This window comes from Ammodytes marinus, assembly GCF_949987685.1.
Source record: "Ammodytes marinus genome assembly, chromosome: 19".
In the NCBI taxonomy this organism is placed as follows: Eukaryota; Metazoa; Chordata; class Actinopteri; order Uranoscopiformes; family Ammodytidae; genus Ammodytes; species Ammodytes marinus.
The window spans coordinates 925,694-941,480 of NC_137223.1; the positions used below are offsets into that span (position 1 = coordinate 925,694).

The 15,787-nt window shown below is 41.3% G+C and overlaps 1 protein-coding gene across 1 annotated transcript in view; it reads left to right on the forward strand.

Annotated features, from left to right (window-relative positions):
- mettl24 (methyltransferase like 24) overlaps positions 1-15,674 on the forward strand; it is a 41,904-nt gene extending 26,230 nt beyond the window's left edge. The window contains exons 3-5 of the mRNA XM_080047702.1: positions 1,813-1,928; positions 7,559-7,784; positions 13,979-15,674. Coding sequence (XP_079903828.1) covers positions 1,813-1,928; positions 7,559-7,784; positions 13,979-14,296 — 660 coding nt within the window. The 3' untranslated portion in view covers positions 14,297-15,674. The remainder of the gene's footprint in view (positions 1-1,812; positions 1,929-7,558; positions 7,785-13,978) is intronic.
- Positions 15,675-15,787: the final 113 nt, after the last annotated feature.

Genomic DNA, 15,787 nt, shown 5'->3' on the forward strand with positions numbered 1-15,787 from the left:
AATTCTATTGCCAATCTTAATCAAACTATAGATGTGATTTATAAAGAACCTGGGATACAGCGCTTAGCGTTCCCTGACAACAGAATACCTTTGGAAAGCACTTCATTTCTCTATTCTGTGTTGCTTTTCTTCACAGTGGACAATGCACACGCACACACACACACACACACACACACACACACACACACACACACACACACACACACACACACACACACACACACACACACACACACATACGCGCATGCTGTATTTACCCTTGAACAGCGTACAGAGGAGCCACAGATTTATGTTTCATCTCATCATGTCTGAGCCAGTATTCTTCCCTCCTCTGCAAATCTCTGCAGCAGACGGAGCTTAGAGAAACCAAACAGCAAATATTTGAGCAGCAGCTCCTGCTCTGATGCTTAGTCACGAGTGTAAAGGGCAGATGTATGACACACAACCGACATGTATACACGTGTTCACTGCATGTATGTACACAGTTTATGCAGCCACATGCATGCTTTATATCAACTAGGGATATTCACATAAACACATAATGCAGGTTCTGGAGCTATGTTGAGCACAAAGGGGAGAATTACTGAGAATTACTGAAAAATCCAGAGCGACTTGGTTATTGTACAGTATTAAAAAGGTATGTTTATTTAATTTTTAAATGCTAGGATGAAAGGTCATTCACACATTGTAGACACTTTCTCATTTACCACTACTATTCTCAAATGGTCTACCCATGATAAAAACCTGACAAACTTCAATCGCTGCATCCATTTTGAAATAAAAATCATAAAAAAATAATTCATTCCACAAATTTTCTCACTGTGCTGTTGTAAGGCATGGCTGTGCTGCTGATGCGTCAGCCCCAACTGTGCAATAAGATGAATCATAGTTCAACACTGAGGCCCAAACACACACACCAGCCAAGGGGCAAATAATACAGCAGCAGTTTGCACGATTTATAGCGTTTTCTTGTTACGTTTTCTTTTTTTTTTTTTTGAAAAAGGGAGTTCATCACATCAGAAGAGTTCAGTGTGTAAAGTGTAAGCCTAGCAGCTGCAGTGTAATTGTTTAATCTCCCTGGCACATCATCTATTGCCTTCTGTGACTAAAACCCACCCATTTGATACCTAAAGCACACTTATACCAACCAGCAAAATGAGTCTGAAGCTTAAAAATAGTTTTTGCTGTCATAAAATTTAAAATGCAGTATCCAGTACTGCAGTATACAAACCATTGTATACAGTACATATAGCAAATAACTCATACCATGTTTGGCCTTGACCTTCCACTGTATATATATTGAATGTCAACTGCTCTGGACAAAATATAACCAGTGTCCTTTAACCCATGTGAAAAATTGGCAAAATCCTGTATATCCTTAAAAAGTATTACCATAACATGCTATTAATTTTCACAAAACAATCAATCTTATATATTGTATGTGTACACTGTATATGAATTTCACGCTAATTCCAAGATACAGATCTACTGTGTATTTGCTTCACTACATTAGGCAATAAATCAGCTAGCATTAGATTGAAAGACAGTAGCAATAGTGGTGGGTAGGAGTAAACGGGGGTGTTTGGAAATTTAAGTATTAAAAAGTGCTCCGAGGAACTTTCTGTTTGTGTTAATTCTTGCACCCCCTTTGGACAAAAGCAGTTACTTCGTTCAGATTGTATATCACATTCACAATACAGGAATCCTCACTTTGAACCAGGGAAGACATCATAATAACCCTGACAAGAAGCACTGGACCTCAATATCAGAAAGTGGCTGTTATATGTGCATATGTGTTTTTTCTGTGTCCAGGTGTCGTGTGCATCATTGGCGGAGGGCACAGAGGGAGCCTGGGCTGCCTGTCTGGACCCCCGGTACAGTCTGACTCACAGAATACAGAGCAAGCACTGCAGGGTCTACTCTTTTGGGTGTGTATACATAGACAAACACTCACATACATGATACACTAAATATATCCATTCCCTCACTAACATTTTTACCCTTTCTGCCATGCGTCAAACAATAGCCTTTATACTTTTCAATTCAAATCACATAATACAAAAAAAAAATCTGCAGTCAGCCCACAAGTTTTCTAGCCAGGCTGTCATCTACAGCATCAGTGGAGGGTCGCAATTGTTCCCAACAAGCATTTTTCAGACAGTTGGTGAGTTATCTGCAGTCAGATAGGACATTCAGAGCACCTGCTTCAGTGACAGGCTGAGATACATCGAGTCATAATGGACACTTCTGTCGCTTCCCCACCGTGACAATATAGATTTTTTTTTCTCTTCCCAAAAGGACATGTTCAGCTTTTTCTTTCATCAAAGAATTGTGGCTATTTTCAACACAATAGAGAAGGTATATTCTCAGTCTCTACTTCCAGCTGTTAGCCTTGTCCTTTTATGGTCTTCCCATTTCAATGAATGATTGGTCACTTAGCCTGAGTGCAGTAACACCGTGGTAAGAGTAAAAAGATAATCACACCTTAAAGGTGGAATCAGCGATTCTGTGAGAGAACGCTTGTCAAAATCAGTGAATATCTCCTCACGATCTGCTACCTATCTGTAGCCTACTGTGTGAGCGTTGAAAAAATATCCATTGTTAATACTCAGCCTGTAAACGGGCATGTTGCTAGCTACGTTCGGCCCCCTCTTTTTACATACACTTTGTTTACATACCAGTTTACAGAGCCTTGGCTGTGAATTACACCTGATTTATTTTTCAGTGCATATACAGTAGGCCTACATTCAGGTAGCGTAACATCAGGCGATATTCACTAATTATTCACAAGCATTCTACAGAATAGTTGACTCCACCTTTAAACTGTACCTCCAACGTCCATCTAGAACGTATACTCCTCCATCCACTCCACCTCTGCTTCCTCCTCCTGAGTGCCAAGTTAGTATAATCTTGAATGTTGTGAGCGAGGCCACCGAAGTATTTGACCCTCTTTGGATCGAAAAGTCAATCACTGGCTCAGTTGTCACCCTAATCGGCCTTCGCTGTGCTGAAGGGGATTTTTTTTAAGCAGGAAAGGAGAGAAGGGAGCTTTTTAATTTGACTGTTGAAAGACGACACAGGTGTGCTGGCATGGAGGCAGGCAGGGCACTGATACTAATGCGGGAGGGCAGGGGGGGTTGAGGGAAAAGATGGGGTCATAGCAGGTCAAACGGAGAAATTGGAGGAAAACATATCCTACATCCTCCGGTCACTCATGCAGTCACAAGCTACATGTCCTGCATGCACCGAAAGTTAGAGTTAATTATGCCTTCTCCTGCTGATTTATGCAACAAAAAAAATTACAATTTTGGAAAAGGGCCGCCACGGACCATAGGGGTTGAATCCAGATTGGCACTATAGCTAAAATGATTATTATTGCAATATTCTAGCTACATGCAAAGTTTCATGCTTTAATCGTAAAGTGCACGATTTGTGTCACTATCTGCTGGACTATATCACATTTGACCTGAATATCAGCTTGGGAAAAATTTGCCTCACAGCTACGATCGTTCATGTAAAGCTGCATTATCATTTATTCCTCCCCCTTCTATCTAAGCTATCCCTTCAAGACCTCTGGAAAGAATTCAAATTACCCTCAAGTCGCCCCTCAACTCAACTCAGGCTAATGCTACAATGACCTACAAGAGAAAAATGCTATAAAAACAGAAACTTCACAAGTAACCAAGTCCTATAAGAGCCCAGAATAACAGCTAAACAAGTCAAACTGTCCGAAGTGGTTCGTTTTCTGGATACTTGGTGAGCGCTTCCCTCTTCCTGCGTCCCCTATCTGACCTAGATTAACTGAACACACACACAAACACACACACACACACACACACACACACACTTCACGGTCATACTCTTGAATCTATGCCAGGTATGCTGAGTATCCTGCTCTCAGGAGACCTCTGCTGAGTCTCGCAAAACCCCTCAGCTACAGTCCACGGCTGCACACAACACTGGCTTTAATAGAAGTGTCCAATACTATTAAGTGTGTGTGTGTGTGTGTGTGTGTGTGTGTGTGTGTGTGTGTGTGTGTGTGTGTGTGTGTGTGTGTGTGTGTGTGTGTGTGTGTGTGTGTGTGTGTGTGTGTGTGTGTGTGTGTGTGTGTGTGTGTGTGTGTGTGGTACAATGTTGTATTCAGTGCATTGCAGAGGATGTGCACTTGTGTGTGTACTCTTCCCCTGCATATTTTTTTTGTGTTTACTCTGCGTGTGTGTACTGCTGATACGTCTCATTTGCATGCTGTGTAACCATCCGTGGACGGTTGTGCCTGGGCAGGAAGAGCACAGGGGGAGATGGATGTTTTTCCACTTAAAGGTGCAGTGTGTAATATGACATCATCAAGAAAGTTCTACAAAGTTCTCGAATGTAACACTCCGTGGGTAACCCCAACCCTTTCGAATAATAACAGAAGCTACAGTGGCCTTCAAGGACAAGAATAATTCTAAATTTTAAACAATGCACCTGATGACATTCCAACTATGACACTTTCAAGATGGCGGCACTAGGCCTTGGTCCAAAATATGCAGAAATATGGACATATATGAGACCCTTTCTAAGGGGGAAAAAAAAAAATGTTCAGCTATTATGCACTAAATTAAATGTACTTATGGATATTATAATTACTTTCTACATAATCTGATAGGAAATAAAACCCAAAATTCTACACACTGCAGGTTTAAAGGGATCTTTCACCTCTTCCACTTAAACTCATCTCTCCATCTTCCTCATTCTGATATCAATCTTTAGTTCTTTTTGATCACATCATTTTGTTCTACTCAGTTGCAGGATCTAACTGTGATCAGATATTTTATGACAGGATGAATCATCCATTGTTAGACTTTAAAAAAAAATTCACCTCAGTCTCAGGGCTATAAAGACAGTGCAGAACGCGTCATAATCGGGGGCCACGCCCATCGTGGGGGAAAACAACACACAGTGCTCCATTCACTTTGTATTGAATGACACCTGTATTCTGCAAATCAACTTAATAAAAACTTAATAAGACATGCCTTTCACAAATACACGTTACTTTCTTTAAAGCCACGACTCTTGTCTATACGAGCTGTTTGTGTTAAAAATTATTGAGTAATTTTCAAAATCGAGACAAAACTCTTACCTAATGCTAATGTTAGCCTTCTTCTGTAGGCTAACCCTCACGTATACTCCATCCTCGTTTGTTACATCCATCCAGGCTTTCTGCCAACGTTATTCCTCTTCTTTATTGATGATAGAAACAGCAGTAGGCTAACAGTTAATACACCCAGTGACAGTGACATCTTAAACGTCCACTTTCTGTCTCAGTGATTGATGACACATGTCTTGGGATGACTTGAAAATGACATTTTGATTTGCCATAGTAAGAAAAGCACCAGTGAAATTATATAAAATGAATGAGGTATCTGGTACGGACTGGAACAGAGCCATGTTTTAAGTATGACCAGTCAAACATGTCTCAACAGGAAAATATATCATGGAAGTTGCAGACTGGATTCACTCAACTTTTCACCCAGGCGAACTTGGTAGCAGACGAAAGCCTATCAAATTCTATCAGCCTTTTATTTTGTTATGTACGTCATCTCTAGCTTAACTATCATTCAGCCTTATCTTGAATATGCGCGCACACTTTCTTGGAGATGTGGCAATTCTCCAAATTTAGAGCCCTTATATAGGCTAAAGCACAGCATGGGAATTAGAAAAAAAGGCCCGCACTTCATCACTCATTCATCATACATACGGTATGATAATACTGGGAACAATCAGGGCAGTAGAAAAATCAAGACAGAGGTAGCATGGAGTTGGAAATACAGACATATTTTGATGACTCCATGGTAACAGAAAAAAACAAGATAAAATAGTGTGTCGGCAAAGGTACTGCCCCCCCTAAACAGTATCATCCCAAAACACAGCACCAGAGACATAGGCCTACTTGAAATCTGTAGTGCTGTAAAAAAAATAAAATTAAAATAAATAAATAAGGGAGACATCACGTTGCATCTCAATCTCCCTGCTAGTGAAATGCCTTTCGGGGACCCGCTTCCTCATCTGTGAAAAGCAGCGTACTGTGACATGTACTCCCTCAGCCGCAATTATAGAGTACAGCACAAGAAGCACCAAACTAGACACGGGGGCAGGGCTGGACTGGCCATCTGGCATACCGGGCAAATGCCCGAGGGGCCGGCAGCCTTTTGGGCCGGTGAGGTTAAAAAAAAAAAAAAAAAAAAAAAAATCTTTTTTTTTTTTTTTTTTTGGACCCCCTCTCGGGAGTGCCATGGACATATAAATGTGCGTGCAGGCTGTCAACTTCACCTGAAAGTTACCAGGCCATTACTCATTATGATTGGTTCTAGGCTAGGCCTGGCCCAATCACACACACAGCAGAGGGCCGCCCATTCAGAGGCTGCATTGAGTTGTATTATCACGCATTCAACTTGTACTCAGTAATTATGAGCATCTGACGATGGTCAGTTTTACGTTCAGGGCCGTCGGACTGCGGACAGGCTTGGGGGGGCCCAAGGCAGAGGGGGGCTGCACCCAAGAAAAAATACATAATTTTTTTGATTTATATTAATTTTACTGGCTCAATATTGGCCCCTGATCTTTGAAGGCCCCGACATTTTTTATTTAGGGGCTATGAAGATCAGGGGCCTATATTGGGCCATTAAAAAATACAAACGAAGGGAAAAAATTCCCGAAGCTGACTGGACTTTTTAAACTTTCTTCTTTCTGCTTTTTGGTCATTCTGTGTCTTTGAATCATTCCAGAAAATAGTACTAAATAGCTTACATAGGAAACAGTTGATTTAGCCTTTGTTTTCTCCTCAAAGTGCACCAGATTGATGAATTTTACTTTAACATTTTAAAAAAAATCTTCCGGGGGAGCATTCCCCCGGACCCCCCTAGAAGGTCCAGGGTCCACGACACAGTCTCCCAAATTCCTGTGAGAAACACTGTGTGTGTGCATGTTTATTAAGAGTCATTAGACTTTCTGTATAGGGGCCCAGAATTTGGTGCAACACCCCTTCCTCCGCATATCGTATAAACGGTGGGCTGCCATGGCCAAAAATGCCAGGTCCGATTTTTTGTCCCAGTCCAGCCCTGCACGGGGGAGTGTGGAGACAGACAGACAGAGACAGACAGAATAGGATAAAATAGAAGCATTAGAAGAAGTGGGGCGTGGGATAAAAGAGAGAATAGCAGTTTAAGTGAGGAAAAGGCATGAACGAGAGATGGGTGCAGGCAAATGTATCTGTCTACCTAGACAAGGAGAAGAAGAAAAAAAGAAACTAAAGAGACGACAAGAAACTCCTGGCAAAAAAATCATGGGTTCTCCCCCCTTTTTTTGCCTTTGGATTATCTTGTCAAGAATCGTTTACTGGACAGACAGACATTCAATGACAGCTTTCAGTACACACTCTACTCAATACCACAAACATACTTTATGGCTTGTAGCGAGGAATTATTGAAGTCAATTTTGCCTTGCCTTATCTTTGAAATACTTACACCTGATCTGTCTATCTGGTGCTGTGTGTGTGTGGGGGGGGGGGCATGTGCAGGTTGGGTGTGGATGACCGATCTCTGGAGCGCTCCTTGGCTAGTGCAGGCTGTGAGGTGCACTGCTTTGACCCCAGCCTGAAGCAGCCTCACCAGCAGCAGGCTCACATGTGGCTCCACAGGCTCTCTGTGGACTGGAGGGATCCCAACCCAGCCATAGTGGCCCAGAGGCAGCACGCCAACACCAAGAAACTGGCCACCATCCTCAGCGACTTTGGACACAGACAGGTAAGAGAGCAAGAGCATGAGTTAGTAGTAGCATTGTGTTCAACATGGTGTCTGGTTATAATATGCATTTGTTAAAGTGGAGTCAGCAATTTTGGAGAAGGTGTGTTGTCAAATTCACTCTTTGTCAAAATCAGTGAATATCTCCTCACGGTCTGCTACTTTTAAAGGCCTACTTCACCGGTGGGAATATGAAGGTGTATTGAATTCTGAGATCCTATGTAGTTATAAATGTGCAAAAAAAATAAAAAATCGGTTCATCCTAGCCTGAGAAAAGGCAGAAAGAGTGTTTTTTTTAACCCTATATTTATCTTACTGTGACATCACAGTAAGATAAATATTGGGTTAAAAAAAAATTACTTTGTAAATATTACTGTGATGTCACAGTAGGAGAAATCACAGTATTATTTACAAAGTAAGGTTTTTTTTTTAACCCTATATTTATCTTACTGTGATGTCACAGTAAGATTAATATAGGGTTAAAAAAACACTCTTTCTGCCTTTTCTCAGGCTAGGATGAACCAATTTAATTTTTTTTGCACATTTATACTACATAGGATCTCAGAATTCAATACACCTTCATATTCAAACCGGTGAAGTAGGCCTTTAAGTACGGTGTGAGCTCTGAAAAAAATCCAATGTTGATACACAACCTAGACTCTGTAAACGGGCAGGTTGATAGCTAAGATGGGGCCCCTTTATTTACATGCCTGTTTACAGAGCCTAGGCTGTGTATTAACTCCTCCAACTCAAACACAGTAAGGACAGGTAGCAGATCGTGAGGAGATTTTCGCTGATTTTGGCAAAAAGGGATTTTAACAACAAGCGTTTTCAAGAATCACTGACTCCACCTTTATTGGTTTTTCTGTATCAGCTGCTAGAGGAGTCACGGATACGCTACAAGCACGCACACACAGGCCCCTTCCTGTGAACCCTAACATATTACAGCTAATCATTCATTCCTCACGTCTCCTGGTCGATAAACTCTCATATATCATTTTGTTTTCCTCTTTTAAACATTATCATGCTGAATGTTACCTCTTGAAATCCCCCCAGGGATGGTGTTCCAACTCATCAGATAGGAATCTGCATATGAGATTAATCACACACACACACACACACACACACACACACACACACACACACACACACACACACACACACACACACACACACACACACACACACACAGCCCATTCATGATAGCATGCATACTAATAACCATGGTTAGATATCCAGTGGACATGTCCGCTAAAGGAATTGACTGAATGGTAAATCAAGGTCAAAGGAGCCATGTTTCTCTTTCATTGGTAATGAAATGACAGCTGGATGACAGTCTGGCGTAGTTACGATACCTATAAATTAAAGACATGAGTTTTCATAACCTGCTACATTCATGGCTGGATTCCATTAGAGCGCCCTTTTATGTGATCATAAAAGCCGAATATTCTGATAGAAATGGTTTGTTAAAAATGAGTAACTTAGAGTGAGAATGAATGTAGTTTGTGTTATGTTTTTGGGAACATCAGTTTGCCTTTCTGTCTTCCTTGGTTGTTCAAAGTCAGACGTTTCCAACATGTACACATAGGGGCTTTAAATTGATCTTAGATATTTATTTTCTCCAGAGGTTGGATCCAAATGTGTTTGGTGATCTGTGAACTTTTTTCACTTTTTTTTTAACCACAATCTAATTGGACGCAATGAGACGCAAAACATGCATGCTCCCCAGATGAACTACACTATTTCTGTATTGGGGTTCCATGAGTTTCCTTTGACACCATCCTCAGGCCAAAGTGTCAACAGTGTTATGCAAGATATCTCCTTCTCTGAGATTCAATGAAGTCTGCTAAACAAATCACTGCTCCCATGACGATAAAGCCTTTTTATTTACATCCTTGTCAACATCCTTTGTCAGCTGCTTCTCCTGGGTCTAACTCTATCCGTGCGTTCCAATGCCCATACTTTCTGCTATTTAGTATGGTAGGAAAAAATATTTAAGAAGTTCAAAATCGTGTGGTCAGATTTAGCATGCTTTAAAATAGTGTCGAAAACAGCCTGCTATTTGGGTGATTTCTGACCCAAAATCCAGTGCGCCCCAGAAGTGACGTAGTAGGTAGAATAGAAAAAAGAAAGAGTATGAGATTTGGAACGCAGGGTCAATGTTTTCACTCCATGACTGTGAAGCCTCTAGAAAAAGGAAAGCTGTCTTTGTTTTGTTAGTTCAGTCTAGCACTTTGATTCTATGGAGTATATTGCATCTACTAAGGGGCTGCTAGCAGGGTGTTAAGGTTATATCCAGTCAAAGTAGCTAAACTTAAGAAATGATTTTTTCCGGCTGTCCCATTCTGCAGCTAAATAACAGCCAATTCAGTGATTTCCTACTTGATCAAGAGTTCGTTGCCTTTAAGTTGAGTTTATGAGTCATTTCTGGGGTCGAAAGCAAAGCAATCTGACTCATAAAAGGAACTTGGATGGATATTATGTTCGTGACGTGAGATAAGATATAAACGTTGGTCGGCGTGGGTGGCTTTTGCACACTTTTGTAGTATTTCATAGACGACAGAACCCACCTGTTTTAAATTCAGGGCCACACACTCATTTTTTGTAATGATCTTTTAATGTGAGTACACAGTGTGCCTGAGGAGTAAGCAGCAGCAGTAGAAGAATTCTTGCCCAGTCACAGTGACAGGGAGCAACAGAGGAGAAACAGAGACGCTTGGAAAGGTCGAAATATGCATCTGTGCAGCGTGTCTTATCTGTGTTGGGTTAAAACTACACAAATGAGTATTTCCCTATGCTCTGCTGACAAATGTCAAGTTTGTTTTTTTGAAAGAAACCTAGCAGATTGGACCATTGATCCTGGTGGTAATTGGATAATACAACAGTATCAGCACAGTCCCAGTAGGAGAGAAGCACAATACACATGCTGCATTCATCTGGATGCATGTTGCTTCCACCCAACGTTGGATTTCTATGTAGAAATTTCTACATTTTGTTTGTCACTATGATGTTGCTTATCAATTGGCGTTTAAAGGTGCAATATGTTACATTGGGTGTGTCAGATAAGTGAACATTTTCTTAGGTATAGTCTCATTACCGAATAAACAAACTTTCCTCACATGCAAATTGTAATACTGTTAAAACTGTAGTGCACTGTGTTTTATTGGAATCAAACTGAAAAGATTAAGTGTTTGACGCAATGCTGCTATGTGAATATCAAGACAGCTCATATTGCCTCTCTGTCAATAGCTGCCATTGGGAGGCTCTGACCTGATGTCACAGCAGTTGTTTAAGTTCTTCCAATAGCACACAATCAGCTCTCAGATGTGTAGTTAAATATCTTTAATTGCGATCTGCTGTCAAACGGCAGGTTCTCTAATTAAAAGCAATAAAACGTAGAGAGTAATAAAGGCCAGATAAGCAGTGATGTTTGACTCTGGGGTCACAAGCCAAAACTGTTGGATTACTCTAAGACCAACTGTGTGGAACAAAAGGACACAGGCAGTAAATACAAGTCGTGTTAATAGCAAGGATTTGCCCCGACATCGATTATACACACTCAGGCCAATTAACAAGCAAAACTCAGTCAACTTATTGACTATTTAAAGATAGTTTTTCTCAAATCAGCAAAACTTGTTTGTTTATAGGCTGAGACAACTTTTATTTAAATGAAACTCGTCTCTAAATTAGAATGTGTCCCACTGTGCTGCCTAATCCTGGGGATGCTTTACAGAAATAATTACTATGTGCATTTTGACCACATGCTGGGAGTCACTGGAGGAGAGGAATTAGTTGACCTTTGGGTATAAAGATTTTTTTGCAGAAAATGTTGTATTAATTGCTACATAAAATAGTCTACACAGGCTCAACCGTGATGCTGATCTGATATTTTAATTGTAGAGAGTGTAATGTAGTTTGTGACGGTTTACAGAGTTTAATTACAGTTCTTACAGAATTATCATAAAACCGTTGAAGTTAGACTTTTAAATAGATAATTGCATACCGAGGATGCCGGGAGTTTAAACTGTGCATTATGATTATAAAAAGGTAAGTTAGGGGGTATAGATGCCACTATTACAAATGTGAAGGGAATACAGTATGTATGTAGCTAAAGACAGTGCACTTTTTTTTTGGCTTCGAGCAGTAATTTCTAAAGTCTCTGCTTGTAGACGTTAAATAAAACCAAGTTATGAAGTTTTATTTGACTGTTACAGGTGATAGAAGGCAACAAACTAGCTGCTTGATTCAAATCTGTATGCTAAACTAAGCTATCTATGTATTTCAAACACATTTCTATAATTTCCTTAAATTTGAAAAAAAAAACATCTTATTTTTTCCTCCAGCCACCAGTCATCATATCTCATTTCCTTCCAGCATATAGTTAAGGACCATTAGCATGGCTAACGCAGCACAGCAGTGTAGTAAAAGTCATCTTTCTGAGTCCCAACAACATAATATGGTCTTCGCTCAGACCAGACAGACAGTATATCTTGCCAGGTCAGGGCTAAGGGCTTGCAGCTTTTCCCTGCAGAGAGAGTTGATATTGGCAGCGTTGGGTCAGGCAGAAAGGGCAATTTGTGTGAAGAATGAGGAGTGAGGAACTGAAGCTGCTCTAAATAACATTGCATCCTGACAAACACAGCAGGATACAAACACAGTACACGGGCACTCTGTCCTCAGAGACCAAAGGGAATACATCACTTCTTGATGATGTGGCAACCCTTTTCCATTACCGGCTTCCTGTCCAATTAAGGACGACATCTGTACGTGTTGCGTGTCTTAGGGCCTGGGGGAGAGGACAACGGAGGACAACATTTGGACATGTTCTCCACATGCTGTGTCTCTCTTGAGTTTCAAAGACTTAAAGTCACATTAATGAGTGTTGGGGAATTATATAAAGAATTCACAGGTGCCATTTGGACAGGAATCTCATGGCACTTTAATATCTGTGCTGTCTTTGGCTCCGGATAATGTCCTCAGTTATGTTTCCCTGCAATTAAAATGTCCTCATATTATCTGGTGTTATCTTTAATGTAATAATCCTTGACACCGCGATACCCCGGGCCTTCTTTCTGATAAATCCTGTAATCTAAATTTCTCCTCCGGTCTTATCTCTACTAAAATAGATGTACAAGCTGAGAAAATGCTAACAGAGACATTGTTAAACCTAAAAAAAAAAAGCACAACACACAAAGACACATAAAGGTCAGACAGACAGTGGACATGTTTAGCAATTCAGTAGACTTGAGAAAGATCCCCCAGGGTTTGAGCATTAGACTTTGGGGCATTCATGATGACTTTCTCCTTGCATGAATTAGACCTGAGGGTGCCATTAACATTCATCTTAGGAGGCATTTCCCTCACTGCTCTCACACAGTCAGGCTGCTGCTCTCTCTCTATCCATCATCCACATGATCGCTAAAGCAAGAACAAAGGCCAAGCTTCACTTACTCCTGTTCATCTTTTAATATCTTTTTCAGTTCAATAGAGTTTTGTCACTTTCCAGAGTTATAATAGAACTCATTTATAACCCGAGGAAGAAATAAAACATCCAAGGTGTTTCTTAAAGGTGCTGTAAGCGGAATGGTTCTTTTAGCTAACTTCCTGTCAGTTACTGCAGTTAGCAGTCCCCTCGCTCGTCCCTACGTCACCACATTAATGCACTGCGGTCTTCAAGCAGCAAGTTATCTAACATCATCTCTGATCCATAAGTGTGATAAAACATGATAAAAACCATCAAAACAGACATTGGGAAGGATTTCTACCTGCTCCGCCATTGTAGGCGCATACACATTCACCCATCTGTTGCTCTGGCGTGCACCGGCAGTGAGACCATGGAGTGTATATAGTATGTATGAGTGACACGGATGACGGTTTGTAGCGTTCTCTCTTCTCATTGGATAAAAATTTCGGGATACTCCAATACGTTTATATGCCGATTACATGCAAAGCAGCTGACTGAGAGATCGGCTTTATGAAACGCGCACATCATGTAAGTGATCACTGTATGAATAAAGAGCGATTTTACACTTATATTAACATAAATAAACCGCTTACTTCACCTTTAAGGGCAGAGGGTGTCATATTATGTAATTGAGGCAAATGGCTATTTGTGATATTTAGCCATATACAGTATATGAAACTGATTTTAACTGATTTGATCAAGTGATTTGATTTTTTTTTCTTCTCGGTTCTAGGTGGATGTTCTGAAGGCGGACATGGAGAGTGCAGAGTGGAAGATCTTGGAGAACTTGCTGCTGGAGGGCGTAGTGGACTCAGTGGGTCAGCTGTTACTGGAGGTTCACCTGCACTGGGCGGGCTTTGAGGTGGGCGGGGACGATCCCTCGGTGGTGCGTTACTGGTTCAGCCTCCTCAGAGAGCTGGAGAGGGCTAGCTTCAGCCTCTTCCACGTTCACAGTGACCCCACCAAACCTCACCTCTTCCTGCACAAGAACGTCCTCAACGCCAGCAGCACCTACGCCCTGGCCTGGGTCAACACAAAGTGGAAGCCCTGAGACATGCCTAAGAAACACTAAAGAAAAAGAACTCTTTATCTTCAGCCGTTGAAGCAGAAATGATTGTTAACATGGAGTTTTAAGTCTGTGCACCAGAGTCCTGCTAGAGTATGGCTTTTTCCCCCCAAACAGACTGCTCTAATCTGGGCTGACCTTTTCCTGCAAACATGGCTTCAGTCATGTGGAAGGGGCTGAGTCATTGCCTCCAGAGAGAGGATCTGTGTTCTACCTGATAGTGTCTGCAGGTCAAACCCCCTGTCATCATGGTCCCATCTGAGCTAAGCACGCAGCCAAAGAATAAGACTGACATCACCCATGTGACCTCACCTCCAGTGTGCAGTGGATTGTGATTCAGTAGTATCGCCAAAAAAAAGCATGCTGATTTCCACACTAATTATCCGGACCGGATTTATAGGAGGGCACACAGGTGTTTTTAAGCACGCTGCCAGTATTGGGACATTCTAAGTCTTTTTTCTACCATACTAAATAGCAGGGAAGTATTGGTATTGGGACGCAGCCAGTGTATACAGATTACAGTCTGCGCAGGCCGAGAGACTGAAGCCTGTCCAATAATAAAACACGAATGAAAGGAAATGGATACATGGAGTTGAAGGGGTGCGGTATAGATGACAGATCCCACCTCATTGACAGTAAGTGAAGAGAAGTGTATACTGTATGTGGGGAGGCCATTGAAGCTATACTAACAGAGAAGGACCAAGAGATGGTGCAAAGGAATGTGGGTAATATAGGTAAGGAGATGGGATCGGCTCCGGAGGCAGAAAAAGATGACTGTACCTGGATGACCGACGCTTCCCTTCAGTTGAACCATGATATGAAGCGACAATTCTGTTAGACACTTCGACGGGAATGTCTCTAAAGCTTGTTCTGTGTGGGCGAGCGCGTGAGAAAAAGCACAAAGAAGCATTTTGTATAACAGTCACTTTTAAAAAAAATTCCTGCCACTCCCGTTATCTCTGCTGCTAGTGGAACATTATCAGGAAACTCTGTCTTATAAACGCAGCACTGCACCGATCCTAACAAAATACTAATGCACAGTCCAAATGATCCAATTAAAAAGGTGGAGTCAGTGATTCTGGAGAATGCTTGTTGTGGAAATAGTTGTCTAAATAAGTGAATATCTCCTCATGATTCGCTACCTGTACTATACTGTACTCGGTGTGTGCTGATTGTGTTGTTGTTAATACACTACACAGCCTAGGCTCTGTAAACAGGCCTGTTCCATTCACTGCACACAAGTACCAGTACCTTGAAGCGGATGGCAGGTGGGTTGATCGCGAGTAGATATTCACTGATTTTGCAAAAAGTGATTTTGACAACAAGCGTCCTCCTGAATCGCTAACTACACCTTTGATGTCATCTGCCTAATATTTTGAATAAAGAGAAGAAATAAAGAATGGTCTGGGTTCTCTTTTCATGATTTTTGTTGTACTGTAGAAAACAATGCTTCAAGGTAAAAATGTACAGATGTTT